At 39.1% G+C, this 21,201-nt stretch overlaps 1 protein-coding gene across 2 annotated transcripts in view; it reads left to right on the forward strand.

Moving 5' to 3' along the window:
- The window catches only part of ELMO1 (engulfment and cell motility 1), a 309,226-nt gene that overhangs the window by 138,277 nt on the left and 149,748 nt on the right, over positions 1 to 21,201 (forward strand). For both annotated transcript variants that reach the window (XM_074858472.1, XM_074858461.1), the window contains exons 15-16: positions 4,319 to 4,423; positions 18,520 to 18,628. In XM_074858472.1, coding sequence (XP_074714573.1) covers positions 4,319 to 4,423; positions 18,520 to 18,628 — 214 coding nt within the window. The remainder of the gene's footprint in view (positions 1 to 4,318; positions 4,424 to 18,519; positions 18,629 to 21,201) is intronic.

Genomic DNA, 21,201 nt, shown 5'->3' on the forward strand with positions numbered 1-21,201 from the left:
ACAGATGGGAACATTTTGCATGTAAAACTTCAGGATTATTTAGGGAAGGGGTAAGTGGTGAGGTTGTGTGCTCGTTAATACTTCCAACATAAGTTTATTAATTCATAATTCACTGTGAATATCACTTAAAAAGTTCCCACCCTCCTGGTTCTGAGTTCTTATGAACAAACATCCATGCATGTACTACTGTGATCTCCTAATTTGATCAAGGGAAGGTTTTCACATAGGTGCTGTCAAACCAGGTGATTGCTTTCTTTCCTAGTCCACAGAACCAGAAGATTTAAAAGAAAGAAGAAAATTAATAAATGCAAGTAATTGAGGATGGGAGAAAGTGATTACTGCCCTTGACCACTATCTTTGTAGCCAGATTGTTCCTTTTTCTGTAGGAAAAAATATGACCAGTTTTGAGAGGGTTCGTTTTAGATCGACACCATTTAAATTGGACTCTTTCTTTTCAGATGTTCTGAAGTTCTTTTATCATCAGTTCTTTTAGTCCTAATTCCTCCCTGGGAACTTCTGTAGTTTTTCTGTCATACAAACCTACAGAAGTGAGACATACAGAATAACATTTCACCAGAGCTGCTTTGGGGTTGGGAAAACAGAAGTTTGGTCTTCTGTGTAGAACAGCTATTACTGGGTCTAGCACCTACTGCAAGCAGCTTTCAGGAAAAACTAGCATGACTTGGCACCTGATTTACATAGCTGCACATAGCACTGATGCACAATCTGTGATAAGCTGTCAATATCTGTCAAGACAGAAATAAAAAGTTTGTACCTTTAATAGTCTAGGAATGCACGGACATAGACAGTTTCTGTGCTTCAGCGTGTTGACGTGGAAGATACTGTTGTTTAGGAATAATGCAAGGAGTGAGCGGTGCTTCTTCCATTAGCAGCTTTCTACAGACAGTACACTATTACTGCAATTAGGCATCGGAGTGCGAGGACACATTCTTATGACTGACATCTATACATCTCTCAGAGATTGCCTTGGAAGCCAAAAGTAAGACAGTGGAGCTATTCAGGACACAGAAGAAAGCTATACACAGCAAGGACTGCATGAGAATGCTGGGTTGCCTGAATATAATTACTGCACTGGAATTTATCCATAATAGCTGTAATCTTGAAATATGCCATGTGATTTTTATTTTTCTTTAATGCCATAAGAAGACATGATTTTGGGTTTACATTTTATCCAAAAGAATGAATTTTCATTTCCACAGTACCCTACTAAGCTGACTAACAAATTCTTGATGTTTTTGGTATGTTAACATGTATGGTGTAAGAGCATAAGCTGTTAAATACCGCTCAGATGCTGAAGCTGAAAGATGCATAGATATTACTCAGTCTAGTGGAAAAAATCAAAAATTATCTGAAAAATTGGGGGTAGCAAATCTGATGCATTTGTATTTCTTACTCTTGGGTTTTTATAAAGAGAAAAATGCAATAGACTTTATACTAAACAGATGCGACTAATATGCCTGAAGCATTGTATTCCATATATTTAATAAATTATGTTGTAGGTGGGGGTGTTTGCATACTTCTGAATTATTCACTATGGTATTTTAGATATTTTAGCTTTGTACCTAATTTTTAAACCCACTCTCAATAAGTTAATGTTTCAACCACAAACATTCAACATGTTAAGAAAAGGATGATTTTAGGGGGAGGGAGGAAGAAGAAAGAGAACAAAGCAACTGGCATTTGTTTTGAATTTGAACAATAATGGAAGATAATGTATTGTCTCACACATGCCAGAACTGTCTTATGGATCCTCAGTTATTATCAGCTGGCATATCTCCAGTTATTTGAGTTAACAGAGCTGAAGAGCAAGCCCTAGTTATCCTGGGATCCAAAGTAACAGAAACTTTTGAAACAAATGACTGAAAATAGCTAGGTTTATAGGCTTGACTTGGAGAAAAAGTAGTAAGTAATGGAGAGGTGGCTTTTCTGATTAAACATAGAGCTAGTAATGATGCTAAGAGACAAAACGAGTCATCCTTACTAAATGTGGAGAGATTTCTCATGCCCTCACTGTTTTTTGTTGATGTTCCTATATAATTTGAGATGTAGAATGGGATGAAGGAAAGAACTGTTCCAGCAACGGGAGGTCAGCTTTTTTATTTCAGTGTCCTGCTTTTATTTTAACATTGTTTGTAAATACTAGTGAAATGCGTGCTGGTATTTTAATAGCTGGAGAGGGGTAGATGGGTCTTGATACTTTCTCTGCTTGGCAGGTGTTCACCCAAGTATACTCTGCCTGTGTTATAGCATGGAGATGGAGAGTATGTGCAGCCCTATGCTGAAGTTCTACTTGCAAAAGGTGGTGTAAAACTGGTGCTGTATGTATGGGTCCTTGTTGACAGCTTCCCAACAGCTTCCCTAAGGAAATGTACCTCATGGCAAGGCCAAGTATCAAGTGGTGTTCCCCCAGACTTGTACTTTACACCCAAAATAGAGGTGGTTTCAAATGCATAGAAGGTCCTGCTAAGATATTCATGTTGGGTTTGGGGTGGTGGGGGGAGGCATTTCTGTGTCTGCCAGACTCAGCCTCTCTTAAATGTGCTTTCTGGAGTGCTTGAAAATTGTAGGAAGGGAAATTTTCTCCTACCAGAAGCTGAAGTCTATTGGGCTTGTGATGTGTGTGAAGTTGTCTTGTACTGATTTTAAATGTTCTGACTGATAAATGTATCACATGTGGAAGATTGAAGGCTGAGTTGGGGAAATAACCATGAAGGGCTTTTGTTCATCATTCAGATGAGCAGATGAAAGTTTAAAAGAAAAAAAAGGTTTAAAAAAAGACGAGTTTTTGGAAAATACGACTCGGCAAGCCTTTGTTTTCCCACCCCTAGACTACTACTCTTCTGAAATGTCAACTGCATAGATATTGCCATATAAAAAATAGGATGCCAGACATCCTCTTGATTCCCTATTGCAAAATCATGAACCTATGATTGTTTTGCTTGTACACCAGTTCTCCTAAGCCAGAGATGTAAAATCAACAGGTTGTACATGCCATCTTCAGCCCCAAATCTTTGTCTACTTTTAAAGTTGCAGCAGCCATCTTAATGTATAATTTTCGCTTTCTAATATTTCTAATCTTTCATGTGACTATGAATTATTGTCTAACCAAAAGCAACCTAGGTAGAATGGGCAAGAGAGTCGAAACATTTCTACAAGTTTATGGCTTGACAGACTCAACAGGAGGTAAAGTAGTAAAACCCATGCTTTTGTCAGTGAGGTGGGTGGATCAAACCCTGAGCATACAGCAGAAACAGACTGGTGGAAGAAGAAATCTGTGCTGATCTTTGCTCGTCAGTTTTCTGCTAGTAAATGCACTGTTAAAGTCTCTGTCAGCTGGGTCTTGCAGAATAGAAATGCGATCTCAAAGCGACTGGGGAAATCTTTTTGTGTCGGAATGATGAGTGGAGCTGAAGATATTGCAAAGGTGATACTGATAAAAGAGCATAGCAGACAAAAGGCATTTTTTGATGGAGACATACTCTTGGGTCTCTTTTTCTGAGCAGCTTCTGTGGTTTTTGAGCCTGTCTGTAGCCAGGCAAATGTTCATATCTAAACCACGAACTACATGAAACTTACTCAAATGTACATTTAATCCCATCCATTCAAAAGATGGATTGGGTTAATGAATATTTTGAACAAATGTAGTTTTTCATGTAGTGTGTGAAACTGAACATTTGAAATTTGTAGGTGCATGTGAAAGCCAACTAGTTTTGGTTATATATGGTATGTTCATTCATTAATTCCATAGCTGAAATTCAGAACATAACAAAAAATTTACCTGCATTCCACAAGGCAAATCTATTTAATTTTATACACTTTTGTCTGAAGCCCTTTGTGTTCAGGAGTTCACAGTATACAGTAGACTTAGCATAGCTTTTGAATCTAATAGTTTTTTCTCCTTTTCATGGTTTATTTGAAATGGTTCTATAGCATTTGTATAAATAGGTGTTTTGATGGCTGTTTGCATATATATCTTCATTTTCACCTAAATAGTATTTTTAGTCTGTAGTACCACCAAGTCTATCTGCCATGAAAGACTTGAAGATCTGAGCTTCTAAAGCACTCAACCTTTGGAAAACTCCATTCCATAGCTACAGAAGTGAATGACTGACATGCCACCCTAGTAGTGTTTGCATTTGGCTTTAAAGTTCTTTGATGCATGGACCGTCTCCTTGTTAAGAGTTTTCTGCTCAGCAAAAAGAGCTCTGTTGCTGGAGGTTTTTGTTGGTGCGCATCGCTGGGGAGCTGATAGCTCTTGTAAAGATGGTAATTGAGTGATCTTGTTATCTTTTCACAGAATCATGTAAACCCAGCAATGGATTTTACACAGACCCCTCCAGGAATGCTAGCCCTTGACAACATGCTGTACTTTGCTAAACATCACCAGGATGCTTATATACGGGTAAGGCTTATTCTTGTCTTTGAGATCTGTGCAGTTGTCTGTTCACAGTGGTTATGTCCTGTTTACAGTTGACTTTGAAGAGAAGCTTCAGAATCCTGATATCATTAACAACAAACTCTAGGAAGGCAAGCCATGTAACACTGAAACATGACATAAGTCTGTAAAAGCTTTGGGAGAAAGCTGTACAGCTGTCTAGCCTGTCATTGCTGAGTTAAACATTATAGATATTACTTTTTGCAAATACTACTTTTTGCTTAGGCCTGCAAAGAGAAGGGAGATGAGTTTGTGCCTTTTTCAGATGCATGATGGATGTCCATGAGCTCAGGAATGAGTAATTGTGCACAATTCTCTCCCCTGCTCTATTTCTACCAAAAACTGACAGGGTTTTCTGTGGAAAGGAAGCTTTGATGAGCAAATGCCTTGATAAGTGACTGAGTTGGCAGTGTCCTGAGAGTTAAAATGTTCCCACTAAAACTACTGATGTAGTTGAGGTAATGCTTGGAGAAAAATAGGTAAAAAGCATCATGATTCACTTGCACAACCTGATCCTGCCCCCTGCCCACTCCACTTCCTACATTTGTTATTTCAAGGGTAGTTAAAGCAAGTTATGTGTTGCATCCTTACAAGAAGAGGCATACAGCTGAATAATACCTGCCTCTGAATAGAACTTTTCCTGACCTTCATTGAAATCAAATATTAGCCAAGTGTAAACCTAGTGAGCACAGATGGGAGTAAAGCATAGTCTAGAAAGTCAGTGTATTGCAATAGTAGGGATGGTTTAACTCCTCAAGAAAAAGCGCACATACAGACCTGCTTAAAGAAGGTTGTGTATAGCAAGGAGACAGTAGATGCACCAATCATTTCTACTAAAAAGTGAATAGTGAACTTTTAATATGCATTATCATCTAGTTTTTACTCAAAGAAGATCAATGTGAAAGCTCTAATTGGTTTGTAAAGGGCCTGCTGATGTGCAGGCCAGGATGATGCATGGACATAATAGGAGACCACAAGATTGTAAGATCTGCTCTTTTATATATATCTTTCTCCTCAGTCTGAATCTGGCAATAACTATAAAAAGAAACTGGGGTAGCATGCAATACAGCAATATTTATCAACCCCTATAAACCCCTGAAATTAAGGGCTATTTCACATACTGGGCAATGAGTGTATTTTCTGGATAAACTATGTGGAATTGTGGTTTTGTTTATTAAAAGAGCATTGATTACTGTTTCTCATTAAAATTTGGTAAGATCTGCACTGTGCTACTTCGTAGGCTTCTTTTGAAAATTCTAAGTTTAGACAATATACTTAGTAGGGGTAGCCAGTGATCCCAAATGAGACAGTCATGTTTTAAAGAAGTCTGAAAGAATTTAAAGAGGACAAAGAGCTTGCATTGACATCTCTCATTTTTTTTTTTCTTATGTTTCATTTTCATGTTGCAAATGTTGTCAGAATAATTGGGTTCAGTGTAGCATGTAATTAGCCACTCTTTAGAAAGGACTTTGTTGCTGGCTCAGCTTTGTTTCTATAACGCAGTATTTTTGCTGTTACATTACTGAGAATTTTTGCTGTTATTTTGAGATGCCTGTTTTTATTCTTGTATGGTTATTGTTGGGAGAGTGTCTGGGTGCCTCATATATTTCCTGCCTGAGAAAGGATACATGTACATGAGAAGTGCCATACTGAGGCATGCTCAGATTAAATTACTTGCCCAAAGCTGCTTTGGGAACTGTTAACACACCTTGGGAGTATCTTTCCTGTGTAGTTCTATTTAGTGCTTATACTAGCATCGCTGTCATGGTAGCTCACCCATCTGCAGTGGTCCACCTTGTCATGCTGACAGCATGCTGAACACCTCTGACATGAACAGTGTTGTGCAGCTCCTACAGCATTACTAGTCTTTGATCACAAAAGACACCTACTTCCTATCTTTTAATCTCTTCCACTTACTAGCTGGTATACAGTAGTTTCCTGTGGGTCCTGGCATGCCTATTTCCTTCTCATTTTGAGTTCCTTATTTCACATCTAACATTACCTTTTCTTCATGGCCTTTGTCTCCCAAAGCTCCCATAACACCAGTTTAGCCTACTTGTACAGCTTCTTGAACTTACTTATTTTTTCAGATATATTTCTACTCCTGTTTCCTAACAAAAATTCTCTGTGGTCAAGGTTAAGTTTCCAGAAGAAATTGTTAGTTTTACAAATAATGCTTGCATACTGAACAACTTGTTTGACAGCAGATCTTCTCTTTTTTCATTGTTGATACTAGGAAATATTTTGGTTCCTCGGAGGAGAGATTATTTTCAACTTGGCCCTTTGCAATACAGTTGATTGCTGTAGCGTGGGTTAATTCCTAAGCCCCCAAATGAGATAATACTGCTGTGCAGTAATTAAAAATTGAGACTGGAAACCAGAGTTAGTCTGAAACAAAGTTGGAAAATATGAAGTTTCTTCTGACAGAATGTGGTGTATTAAGCAAAGACAGGAAGTCATGATGGTTTCACTGAGTCTATTGGCAGTGCTGCACAAATCACTGCAGTCTGACCTGCCACTTTCTTAGGATGCCCCAGCTGCATGGCCCTTAGTAAGGTATCTTTTTGTATTACTGAAAAAAATGGATAAGGAGAAGTTAGAAGAGAAGACAAGCAGTATGTAATCTCTTCTCTTTTCATTCCTTGTTCTGCCTCTCCTAAGTGATTCTGCTTATTTGCATAATAAATAGATTAGTTAGGTGGGAAGGATGTCTGAAACTGAAGTGCCCTGTGGAGGGGTGGCAGTGGGTGGGGCTTCAGAGACCAGTAGCAAACAAAAGTACTCATAGGAACTATGAGTAAATACAGTTTCAGTGTGTTGAAGAAGATGGGTATAAAGGCAGTGGAGCAGATGGGTAACTCTGTGTCTTGAAAGCAGAAGGCATTTGCCTTCACATGGGTGAAGTAGGAAACAGAAATAACCAAACTGTTTTTTCCTGTTTGATTCTTTCTTACCTACTTCCCCACAATCTATTTCTCTCATTCACCTTCTTCCTGTTGGATACTTATTCCTGAAATTACAGTAACGTTTTCTTTACTTGTTGTTTTCCTTCAGATAAACACGGTGTTGTTTTTCTTTATTTAGACTTTGAGTTAATTATTTTTGAATCTATTTTTTATTTGCTGTACAATATGACTGAGCCTCCAAAAGAAAGGCTGTTTAGTGGAGGGGGAAAAAAAAGTGTTTTCTTTGATTGGGTGATATCCTTAGCTATCGTTCGGATTTTTTAAAAGTTTCTTATTAAATTATTTTCCTGTTGAGTTGGCTTTTTTTTATTAATTGTCTGGTGCTATCGGTGACTGATATGCCCTGCATTTTTTTCATGTTCCACTTAAATAATCAATCGCTACCGTCAGAGGCTCTGCTTTTATAAAAGGTGGTGACATGGTACATGGAATGCATTGATGGAAGTAATGTTGAATCTCTACAAGAAATTTTAAAATTTTCCACGGGAAATAATTGGCAGCTTCCCAAGCTACATAATTATAGGACAGTCAGAGTGTATAATTAAAGTTAACAGTGAAGAAAATGATTGGAATAAAGCTTTGTGACAGATAATATTTTTTTTGTTCTTTTGGAGCAGACAAGTCCCCCCCTGGTTCCAATTTGCTCCTTTCCAAAACTACTTCAGCTTCACATTCTACTAATTTTAAAAATAAAATTATAAGTTACCATTTAAAACAGACTTTATTCAGTGCAGACATCTTGAGATTTTTCTTACTGTTAACTTGTAGTAGTGTGCCTTTGAAACTTTCCTAGTGTAATAACGGTCTGAGGAAAAACCTTTCCATGGAAATACTATTTTGCCACCATTGCTATTAGTATCTCCATTTATTGGTGCTTTGTCATTGATTTGTTTGAGAATTTGTGGTGCAAGACTATTCAGATCCATTTTGTTTTCAAGATACAATGAGGAGAGAGGTGTAAATCTATGAAACTGAAATCTTTTGTATTCATATGTTTGTAGGCATGTATTAATTTGCCTGATTTTGTTTTTTGTACGCATGCACTTCAGTGATTGCTAATATTGATGTAAAATAATGATATTTACTTAATTTGATGTAAAGTGCAAGGTAAAGGAACCGAAATGGAGCACTGCTTTTATTTGTAACCCAGAAGGAGAAATTTGATAGTCGTCCTGTGTTTAAATGTACCATGTTTGTGCCTGGGATGCTTCTATAGAAACACTAGTTTTGCAGTTTTGATAAGTTGACCCCTACATGTTCAGGCAGCAAAATCAAAGCTACTGCTCCAGTTGTGAGTGGACCACCTTTCATCTTGGATCTTGGCTAATTTAACAGTGTTTCCAGGCAGAAAGAGCAGATGCCATTGGGTAAACTGAATTTACAGCAACTGCACCTTAGCTTCTAATGCACCACCATTGATGCACCTCTTTTTTTTTTTTTTTACATTTTCCTCATAGGCACCTAACTATGGTGATAACCTTCATCTGGGAGGGACCGTAGGATTTTACTTAAACATTGTTGTATTTCACAGCAAGTCAGCTGAGTCATTAAGAAGTCCTATACAAAATTGTCTCTGGTGTGGTCCACATTTTGCATTGTAATGAATTTGCTTTTGATGACTGACAAGTTGGTGACTTGTCTATATTTTTCTTCTGCCCTTATGGCCAGCCATATTCTAACAGGTCTCACTGCTTCTTTGGGGTGAGATTCTGCCTTGAGAAGACACATACTGTGTCTCCTTGCTTTGTTTAATCACAGGAGATTGGCGCTTCAGGTAGAAACTGCAAATAAGCTTAGCAGCTCCGGGTCTGAGCATTGGCTATCCCCTTATTTGGATTCTGCCAAGCTGGCTACCCAAGTTTATGCCCAATTCTTTGCTATTTTTTAGATTAGTTCTTCATATGTGTAGGGAAAAATGTGTTCCTTGGAAAGAGATCGTTTTACTGTAGCCTGAAATTGAAGTCCCTCATCTGTAGAAGAGGTTTCTCCCTTTTGCCACTGATTTTATCTATTTCATGTGAATATTTGTTAATTATTGAATGTAAAATTTTCAGTATAAAGTGTTGTCACCAGGGTGGGAAACCAGTGTTGAAATCCATGGTGAAAAGTTGAGTTTATTAATCCCTTGGTATGTTTTATACTGGATCCACTGCTACTACATTTTTGCGAATGATGTGTAAGATATATAGTGGTATAATAATTTCTGTTCTTGTATTTAAAACAATTTTTAAAAGGTATTAAAATGTTCCAAATCAAAACAGTGTTTGGACTTTGGTTGCACCAAGAGTTATTTTGATTTCCTGAATATTAAAAATTGAGCTGGTTTAGGGTCAGTAGTAGAAATTCCCCTTTCCCCTGAATCTGCTGAGCTGGAAAATCGGTTATTCACACAGCTGCGATGCAGAGACACTTCTTCCCCAGCAGCCACTTGAGTTGCTGCTTTTGGGGAGGTTGAGGAGGCACTTCTTTTCCTTTTGAAGCTTTCAGAAGTCACAGTGGAGGAGCAGGTGCTGTTTGTGAGTGCCGGTGATGCAGGCAGGAAGATTGCTGGCATCCTGCAGAGACCTTTCAGAACTTTAATGGGTTGAGTCACAGTCAGACTGTCTGCCGAATACTTTCTAACCCATGCAGTTGTTGTATAGGAGGCTGCCTACACATCCTTCCGCCAATTCACAAAGTCTCCTCATGCCTACTCATTCTAGCCTGATCAGATATGAGTAGTCCAACATATAATTTCAGCATTTTCTGAGATAAAACTGAGCTTGATTTCTGCCATGCCATTTTTTTCACCAGAAATGACAGGAAAAGGGATGTAATTTATTTCTGTTCTGCTAAAGGTAGAGAGAAAAATGAGCTTTGTTAAGTGAGTCTTCCTGACGTGTCTTGTGAAGGAATACGGTTTTTCATGAGACCTAATTGCCTAAGCCCAGTGGTTCCCAGCCTATTAATGTGTTCTTGTCTCCTCTTTTCTCTGCCAGTCTTTCCATTCTCTGTTCTTACCTTCCACTCAGATATCTAACTGGTTTTCTGCCTGCCTTTGTTTTTTTTTTTTCTCCCAAACATTACTCAATGTCTCTGCTTTCCATAACAACACACCAGGAAGTTGGGATGGTTTTGCTCCAAGGGCCTTCATCACTGATGGCAGAATTGAGGTGGGTCCTCTACGGTAAAGAGGCAAAAGCCTGGAGTGGCTGGTTGCAGGGTAAACACAGAGTTAAGTTAGTACTGAGGAAGGAAGAGAATTGTAAGGGAGCCATGGCATCCTTTGCACAGCCCCGTGTGGTATGCACTATGGGTTATGTATGACAATGTTACAGTCCTGCATATGTTCAGATTATTTCTCACCGGTTCTAGCACACCTCAACTTTCCCATGTGTGTGGAAGCTGTTGGCTAAATGAGGTCTTGATCCAAAGGTCCCAGAAGTTGTTGCAAGTCTAGCTATGGTCTTCAGAAGGTTTTGAATCATACCATGAGTTGCAGCAGTAGCACAGAAAGATTTAGCTGTTTTTTGTTGGAGCCATGATACCTCCACCTGCAAAGCTGAGATGTGTATACATGGGGAGAGAAGGCGACTAGCTATGGAGTCTCACAGCTTTTCCCATTTACTCTGTGCCAGGACCTTTTGTGATGCTACTTTAGTTGCCAGTCTCATTGATATCCAATAAAGGTCGATGCTTTTCTAATATATCCATTCCACAATAATGTTAGGGCACTAGTAGGGCCTCTTTCACATTATGAAAGAAAAGAAAATTCAAAAACTTGCTATATTCTACAAATACTGCAGTTTCCTTCCCTCCACCTCTGCCACGGGTGAGCAAGGAGAGGATTGCAGGGAAAGCATTGCCTTCTTACATTTCTGTGGGACATGGAAGGAGAAGGAATACCTGGCTGGTAATTTTCAAACTGGACCACGTCAACATCAAATCACTCCTTGCCTGTGCCTGTGGGAAGTGAAGAGCACATCCTGGTGCTGCTTCTGAAGATGACATGGCAGCAGGGCCTTCTCATCTTAGGTCTTACCACAATGCTTTGCAGTGACTTGGTTGATTCTGCATGGAGTGGCAAAAGAAAGGAGGAGGATACATAATATTTCAAGACAAACCACTGTGTATTTAACTTTTGGTGGAAAATAAAAACAATACAATTATGCTTCATGATAAGGTGTTTGTGTGAGAAACAAAATTTATTCCTAGGTAAGCAACTGCAGAATCATCCAACTTTAGCTTGTGATAGTTTGGCACTAGGTTTGTTATAAAAGAGGGAGGGAAAAAACACACCATAATTTTCCAGAAGAAAACCAACTATTGGAAATTTTAAGCCATCTTTGTTAGAAGTGTTTTATGGCCGCAGTCAAACTGGCTGTAATATTGCCACGACGGCTGGAATTCACTCTCTTACCTACATGTTGTTATATAATGACATAATCTGATGCTTTCCTTTTCCTTCCTGCCCTGTCTGACTCTGTCACTGTCTCCTGGCTGCTTTACCATAGTGGGCTCCATGCCTGCTGTTCGCAGTTCTCCCTGGGAGCTGGGTTACGGTGCACTTAGGAGATGCACTGGTTACCCCCTAGGTGCTTATTCGTAGTTGTTCATGACAAAGCACATATCAGACTCTCAGTGTCTGATCCTTAACACGGTCCTGTAACTAGATGTCCCTCAAATAACGCACAGCTTTGAGTTTGTGTTTCTTGTGTCAGTGGCTCCTTTCTGCTTTTTTTGTGTCTGTAGTAGGTCTCAGCTCTTCTCTCAAATCTTGGTTTAAATTGCAATTCTAGTGCCCTCCTGAGGAAGGCAGACATAACTTGCTTTATTTTAGTTCTGCCATGAGGAATTTTTGTAATGCCTCAGGAAGGCTGAGATAAGGGAGAGAGGAAGCATGGGAAACTGAAAATAAAATAATGAAGGTAAAAAGACAGGTTAGAGAGTACAGTGCTGAGTGAAGGATCTCAGAAGCACGCTGATGCTGAAGTTGAGGCAAATGTCAAGGTGCATTCAGAAGCAAGCAGAATTGGTGAAGAGGGTGAATGGAAACTGAGTCTGTCTGCAGTAGTCTCTTATCCTTCTCAGGAAGCATATCCTTAGGACTTGCTTCCTAGAGTTACTTAAAACATCTAAATGAAGAGGAAATGGTGAAGCCTACTGTATGTGATAAGGAAGCTTAGGAAAAAGAAAAGCAGTGTCAAGCAAAGGAAGAGCATCCGTGCAGGTTTTGGATATTAAGATGCTGCTTGACTTTTCATTTTGGGGTCTAAGGAGGTTTTTACCATCTTTACTAACTAGCTCTCTGAACCTCTTGATACTAACCTACAGCAGACTGCTAGAAAACTTGGTCTCTATTAACATAGGATCATTTTTAGATAGTACTACAAAGTAAGTCAGGGGGAATGCTCCTTTTTAATAGTGCAGCAATGCTTGTTGAAGTGTCTGCTGTGGGATTTATTATAAGTATTGATGCAGCTGTGGTGGGTCTTGCCTTTCACTTCTTATTTACTTCCTAATCATAATGAATCTCTATTCCATTGCCAAGCTCAGAGGTTGTTTCAGGAATCTCAGAATTACATCTGTAGTTGCTGTGGGCAGTATACTTTGAGCCAATTTCATCTTCAGTGTGAGGGATTAAGGGATTGACTAAATCAATATTCCTTCCCAGTGAAGAAGGAGTATTTCTGTCTGGTGTTTTCATCCTCCTGGATTTTAGTGAGGAAGCTTTTGACTAGACCTGTGTTCAAAACTTTGCCTTTTGTCAGTCATTAACTCTTAGTTGCAGGTATAAGCTTCATTACTGAAGCTGATGCAGAATTTTAAGCCCATGGTAGTCAAATGTGGAAAATTTTTCATTTAGTCCACTGCCTCCCTGAGGGTCTGTTTTGTGCTCATGAGGTAGTGATAGACTTGATGAATAATTCAATGGAAGATCATAAAGTTAGAAAATCTTTTGATTTTTTTTTTTCCCGTTTTTTTGCTACTAGAGATTTTGCATTATTCTTCTGTGATCTTGGCATGATACTTGAATTTATTTTATGTTATCATCCATGCCATTGGTAGATACCTTGTAAAGGCAGGTGAGCCTTCTTTGGGTGATGCTGAGCACCACTGATTGTAACAGAAGGGGAAGTACAAAAGATCTTGCAGTTAGAAACAGCAACCAAACGTATTCTCTAAGGAGGAATATTCTTTCCTTTATCTCTCTAAATGCTTTGTTGGACAGTTGGATGTTGGAGGGCTGCCTTCCACTTTTTGAAAAGACTTTTAGCTTCAGAGGAAACGGGGTACTTCAGGCAATTCATATGGCTAAATCCCAGAAGAAACTCAGCTCTCACCAGTTGCTGACCAACACTACCTGAAATGTCTGCCTTGGGAAACGCTGTCAGTCCTTCATTTCTCTTTCTGATCACTCTCTGGTTTTGTTTGGTAATTGGGAAATGTTTCTCTTCCATTTACAGCAGGAATTTGTAAATAGGAGAGGAGAAATATATGTAGTAGGTAACTTAAAAATAGGAAAAGCTGTACAGATCTGTGTTCTGCTACAAATACCGTCAAATTCCCATGCCTTAATAGGCTACAGAGTTTCATCTGTAGAAATGTCAAGAAAATGGATAGCACTGGTTTCCTAAAAATTTCACCTCCTTGCATTTTTAAAAACATTTTTAAACCTCTTCCTTTCTCCTCTTCTGATAGCCAATTCATCTCATTGTTCTTGTGATATCATTTTGTTTTTATTCTATGCTTCTCTCACTCACTTGCTCTTTTTCCCTCCCTTTATCTGAGCTGCAGTTGTTTCTGTTGGTTTTTTTGTTGTTGTTTTGTTTGAAGAACAATCTACTTCTTAAAATCAACTTTCTCTCCTGTCTTGGTTGTTAATGTCTTTTCATCACTCAAACTTTTCATGGCTGCCCTCTCTTGGTAATTTTCTTTCCCTTTTGTTTTCTTTTTCTTGAGATTTTTGTTTGGATTTTTTTGTTTTTCCCAAAAGAAAAAAAATACTTTGAATGTTATGTATCATGGTGGTTTTCTGCTTTGCCTCATGGTAATGGGCAGTATTGATTAAAGGAACAGAGGAAGAGAAGAGGATCTGCAGCATTTAGCACTCCTGTACTTTGAGCTGGTTTTGGTTTTTCTCTGTAGAACATCTAGCATATTAGAAGCTACATTTCCATGTTGGACCTTCCCAATCTGTAGCTTTGCAAGGGCTAAAGAAATGAAAAACTGGCAGAAGTAGATTCCTAATGTCAAAGTAAAGGGCAGCCAAGCAAATCGGAGTCTAAGTAGGACTGAAGGAAGATGGAATATGAGCCGGCAGTGTGCCTAGGTGGCCAAGAAGGCCAATAGCAACTTGGCTTGTATCAGAAATAGCATGGTCAGCAGGACTAGGGAAGTGATCATCCCTCTACTCAGCACTGGTGAGGCTGCACCTCAAATACTGTGTTCAGTTTTGGGCCCCTCACTTACAAGAAAGACATGGAGGTGCTGGATCCTGTCCAGAGAAGGACAACAAAGCTGGTGAAGGGACTAGCGAACAACTCCTGTGGGGAGCAGATGAAGGAACTGGGATTGTTTAGCCTGGGGAAAAGTAGTCTAAGGGGAGACCTTATCCTCTACAACTACCTGAAAGGAGGTTGTAGTGAGGTGGGTGTCGGTCTCTTTTCCTAAGTAACAGGTGATAAGACAACAGGAAATGGCCTTAAATTGTGCCGGGGGAGGTTTAGATTGGCTATTAGGAAAAATTTTGTTGCTTGAAAGGGTTGTCAAGCCCTGGACAGGCTGCCCAGGGAAGTGGTTGAGTCGCCATCCCCAGACATATTTAAAAGACATGCAGATGCAGCACTTAGGGATAGGGTTTAGTGGTAGACTTGGCAGTGTGAGGTTTACGGTTGGACTTAAAGGCCTTTTCCAACCTAAATGATTCTATGATTACATGGTGCCGAGAGTTCTCCTGCAGTGTCCATCATTTCTGCCTTTAAAGATTTGTTTCCCTTAAGCAAAATTTAACCACTGTACCTGCCGATTATGAAAAGTCTGGTGGATCTGCAGTTCACTGTGGATATGTGAGGGGGGAGGAGGAGGAAGATAATAGGGTGCAACCACTTCATGAGCATTAATGATAGACCTCCATTTGAATGAAGGTTGGTTGTGTGGGCTTCGTGACTTCCTCACTACTTTCCTTTCCTTGGTAAAATAACTGTTGTGACAGAAACGTGAATCAAGCCAGCAGTGCGCTATGTAGACATATAAAAGTATTTTCAGTCTAGAGCTATGTTATGTTTCTTTCCCTGCTATTGTTTTCACTAGTTTATGAAGTAAACGTGTCCATTCCCTGCTTATTTCTCCTCCATAACCAGAGTGATAAAAGAAATAACATTAGAATCATGCCCTTATCAGCTGTATTTATAGCATTTTACTTTGGAACAGGATATGAGTCGCGGAGTCGTGAAAAGAGTATTACAAATATAATAATGAATGTTGTAAATCTGTTGCCCACACTAAGAATGATTCCTCTTTGGGTATTTGTAATAACCTCTTTTTTTACCATTGCTGTTTTTTACAGAAGATACATATCTGTCAAATTTGCCTACAGATACTTAGATATAGTAAAGTGCCTTCCATCTTCCTTTCTTACACAAATGTAACGTGTCAGCTCTGCCTTATTTTGCACAGCAAATCCTAAAAGATGATGCTTGCAGAGCGTGTGTCTGAGGATCATTTCAAGGCTGCTTTACATATTGATTACTCAAATTGCCATTTAATTTGCTGTATAGCAATACACAGTGCCTTAACTATTTCTCTGGCATTCTTATTGATTGCTGTAATTCTGCCTTACATTATATGCATATACGGTGTCACCATTAAATATTTATGTGCTCATGAAATGTTAATATGTCGGGTTAATGTGAAATTCAACAAAACGCATTTGCCAGAAGCGAGCAGGAATGCTGATCCGAGTGCTTCCCTTCCCCTCCCCCTTACCCTTTCATTTTGCCTCTTCATTGATTTTATTACCAGTGTTTCTCTGCTGTATCTAAATTTGTGTCAAAGCAGCCCCCTGCTCCAGTATGCAGATTTTATGTTTTATTATGTGAGAGATAAAACACAGTAATAATAAAACAAGAGAAGTGATCTCAGGGAGGTGTTGAGACACAGCTTTACATTGCACTTGTGCTACTCTATCATCGCTCCTGCATGTGGATATGGAAATGTAGCACTTTCCTCCATGAAAGAGACTGAAGCAGGATGACTCATCCAGAATGCAAAGTCATATTCGCATGTTCCTTGAACAGTGGCTGCAGCAACGTAAAACAAAAATTGCAGGGGTGTTTCTTTGATTTGGTACAGCTTTTATCCAGAGATGACATGGAACAATTAGATGTAATTTAAACCAAAACTTTTAGAAGGAAAGGTAACTTTTCTTGGCAGACTGGTGAGCATGATTCTGACACAATAAAAATTTGTAGGGGTCAAATATTTAGCACATCCCTAATGACTTTCTAAGCTTCTGTGGGAAGACTAGGTGATTTTAAAAAAACACCACTGGAAAACAAAATAAAGTGATCATCCACTCTCATAACACAGAGAACAACCATCCTTTGACATCCCTGGGTGATGGTTTGGGAGCAGAGTATCAGCTAGAAGCTGTCCTTTGTACAGTAGGACTAAAATAGACACCTACTTGGTGAAGAGGCTTTGGCATGCTATGTGAAGCACCTAACTTTCCTACTTGCTTTTGGGTTTTCACTCTTTTTCCACTTTTAACTGCTTCACAGAGAAGGCTTCTTCTGCACATAGGAGAGCATGAAACAATCACAGCTAAAATCTGGGGAGGGAGGGAAAGGTTTTGCTGGCATGCAGTGTTGCATCGGTGCTCTCCTCCACCTCTCCTCCTGGTTTTGGGTGAAGTTCCAGCCTTGAAGCCTTTTGCAAACCTTTCTTTACTGCCAAAATTGAAAGATTTAAAACAAACAAACAAACCCCAAACCAAAACCACAACCAAGAAAAAAGCCAAACAAACAAAAAGCATGGTGAAGATGGGAGTTAAGGAGACAGGAGGAATGCAAAGCAGAGAGCAATGTCTAAACACCTGTTTTTGAAGAAAATTTAGAGAGCCTCTGAGGTTTTCTGGTGCTTGGCAAAATCTCTTAACTTTGAAATTCATTTTCTTCCTGTGTCCCTCATCCCCAGGCTGTGCAGCAGCTGTTCAGGATGTGTTTTGTTTCTCTTTTTAAAGTGTCAAAGTTTGTTACTGCAAAGACAATTCTTACTGTGAATCAGGTTTGACCACTTTTTTTCCCAGTCCCTATTTTGCTCTCTTTTCAGGCTCACAGCTTCAATGAAATCTATAGTATTTTTCTAACTCATTTTTTCATCTACAGTGAAATCTCTTGTTTAGTTGCAGTGCTGGGGAAAACTTTATCCCAACTGTATCTCATATGGCAGAACTTAATGGGTATAAAAATGTGCAAGGAATTATTTTCTCCCATTTATTTTGGATTTTCACTCAACAGATAATATAAAGGCTCTCCTGAGTCATTTCTGCAGCATTTACAGGTTTGATGCAAAGAGTGATAGTTCCCTGAAATGTTTTGCACACAAGCACAAGTTTCTTCCATAACAGAGACAATGTGCAAATTTTCTTCCTTTGAGGACCTCAGTTTGATTTTTGACCCTTGGACATTTTTTGGAGCCTGAATCCAGCTATGCAATTTCTGTCCCACTTTTTTTTAATAATTCCTTCTAGGTATGTTCGTGTCTACAAATCATTATATCTAATTTCCTTTATCTGGCAAATTTGAAATGAAACTATTTCTTTCTCTTTGGCTTCTACTGCAATTTCTCCAAGCCAGGGGTGGTGCAGAACAGCAACACTGCATAGGAATGGCAAAGCTTCCCAGCTGGTCCTGGAGCAGCACTGCTTCTGTGTTGCTGACTGCTTCAGACATAGGTCATTTAGCTGGGGGACGGGCTAAGCTTTATGAATACAGCCTCCATGGACAGTTTCCTAAATTCAGCCTGGTTTATCTTGTAAGCGTTGGATATGGAGAAGAGTACTTCAGCTGATGGGTTCTTCAAACTGATGATTTTCCGTTTCCATTCCTCCTTCAGATTGTCCTGGAGAACAGCAGTCGAGAAGACAAGCATGAGTGCCCATTTGGCCGAAGTAGCATTGAGCTGACAAAGATGCTGTGCGAAATACTGAAAGTAGGAGAGCTACGTAAGTTGACCTGTTTGTTTGACCTCTAAGAACGATGGAGTGAGTTTAGTGATACCTAAAGATTATTTCAATGCAAGAATTTTCTTCCAAGAATCGTTTCGTAGTATGGTTACACGTTGAACACTGGCACTCAAAATGACAATGTCTATTTTTCTTACTAGTTTGTGGTGCATACCAGGGATGAGGGTGGAGTAGGGGAAGTGGGCACCCGGTCTTTGAATCTCTTCTATATGAAGCAGGGCAGCTGCATCATTTCTAGAGGGGTCAGTTCATTTCCCGTCAGGTGATTTGGTGTAGGAGACTTCATGGTCTTACCTTTCCACAGGCTTGCCCATAGGTTGGTTTTACATGAGTATCATAATCATTCTTTGTGGGATTGCTCGTCTGAAGTGACACATCCCATTTTCTCTTAGATATCTAAAGCTCTATCTAAATACCAGATGATATATGTATCATTTACTTTAACAGTGTGATATGAAATATTGTATTTTAATACAGAGTAAACAAGCTGTCTTTGGCTTCGATTGCAGTCCCTTGACAAATTGTTAGATACTATCAAACAGAAGAGCATGTCTGTATCTTCATTAGCCTAGAGTGTTGATGTTTAACTCCATCGATATATATAAACTTCAGTTACCCATCAATAATGTTTTGGATCCAGCTGCAGTCTTGTTTTGGCAAGCACTATCAGGAGCTTCCTTTTCTTGTTGCACAACTCAGATGCTTTGTTTATTTCAGAGACATTTTTTCCCTTTTGAATTTTTTCCATAATAAGGATTTTTCTTTTACCTTTATACCCAAGTCCATGAAATGTAATGAGATAAGAGCAATGCAAAAGGCATCAAGAAAGCCTATAGGAATCATTGATTCTTGTTCCTACTAGCTCTGCAACAGACATCAAAAGCTCTGTTTTAAAAGTATGATTTGGTTGTTAATATGTCTGAAGCTTTTAAATGCAGTGTCTTGAGAGAATTTATTGACCAAAGGAAAAACCTGTCTCTGTGCAATGGGTGCACAGGCTAAAACCTGTGCATTGCTTGCAGCTTCCAAATTGACAGTCTGTATTTGACAGACCCAGATAAACAATATGATGTTTACTTTCGCATACCATCCTAAGTAAAGCAGAGTTAAGGAGCGCATTCGCTGTGTCTATAAATAAGCAGTTTAGCAACTATTTTAGATGTATGGCAATGGTAATGTGTTGTGTAAGGTTCAGACTGTAGCAGGCATGTCTCCCTTAAAATAACCTTACTGCTGCAGCTGAGGTGTACTAATGCCAAATCATGCATGATAGGTCTGTCTGAATTTTCCTGCCAGTAAATGTAGGAGGGACATATCATCTCAACAAAGCTGTAAGCCTATTTGACTTAAGTGCTAAAGATCAATTTTATTTTTACAAATGCACAGAAAAATATCTGAAGTCCAAAGTACAGCTTTGTGCATGATGTTTTTGTGTATGTCCCATCACTCCATGGGACTTGCACTGCATTTTGCTGCTAAGAAAGATGATTGATCTAGAGGTTAGCCAGGTGTCTCAGACTTATTCCTTGCTGTGTCATAAGAAGTCATTCAATAAATAAACCTCTTTTTTGCCACAGATATGTTTGTTGTCCACATGCAGGGTGCTATTAGTATGTAGATGATTTGCCATGTATAGTACTGTTTGTTCCAATTGCTTCTAAATTCTGCAGATAGCTCTTTTCATGTTTTAACTTTTCCATTACCTGGTCTTTAAAGTGGGGACTGTGAATAAAGTAAGAGGATTTGAGGTGAGGGCTCAGTTCCTATATGAAGAAAATATGAAATGAAAGCTATTTTGCTATCTTAGTTTTAGAAAGAAAATGAATTGTCATATTTTATTTGCTGTTTGGGGTTTGTTTTTTTTTTTGGTTAGAGTAGCTCTATGGTTTGGGAGTGTGGGGTTAGAAAGAAAACTGAAAAATTCCCCAAGAGCAGCTCTGGCTAAGGGACATTACCTGTTAATGTTCTGAAGCCATTTGCTTTGGCGTTATTGAGCTGCAAGTCACTGGCATGAGAGGTATGCCTGTTTGCGGCAGGCTCCCGTGGTGTTCTTTCATAGGTATGTGACGTACGGAGAAGATTTGATGCTGAGGAGAAGTGCACTGGTGCTTCTGTTGATAGAAGCCAGATGTAGCACTACTGACTTCTGTAAAGTCACGCTAATCTACACCCACGGAGCATCTGTCTCTGGACGCAGCAATAAGATTGTGTCATAGCCTTATATTCACAGGGGACAGAGCTAAGGTTACCTCTAACTCATCTTGACAATTCACCTGTTCACCAGTATGTTTCCTTAATGGTTTTGTTTATGTGGAACTCTAATTGTCATTTTAAAGGGCTGTAATAAAATACACCTTTAAAATATTGTACAGAAAACACATTTCTTGAAAATGGCTGTTGCAGATGCGCACCTTAAATGACCTGTGATCAGCAGTATATTTTATTGAGAAGTGCAAACTAGAACTGGTGTCTTAGGAAAAAGTATGTTCAGGTTTATTCTTCACATGAAAATAAATACTGTATTGCTGAATAGGATTGGACATCTTCAAAAT

The sequence above is a fragment of the Strix uralensis genome, chromosome 1, assembly GCF_047716275.1.
Source record: "Strix uralensis isolate ZFMK-TIS-50842 chromosome 1, bStrUra1, whole genome shotgun sequence".
Taxonomy (NCBI): domain Eukaryota; kingdom Metazoa; phylum Chordata; class Aves; order Strigiformes; family Strigidae; genus Strix; species Strix uralensis.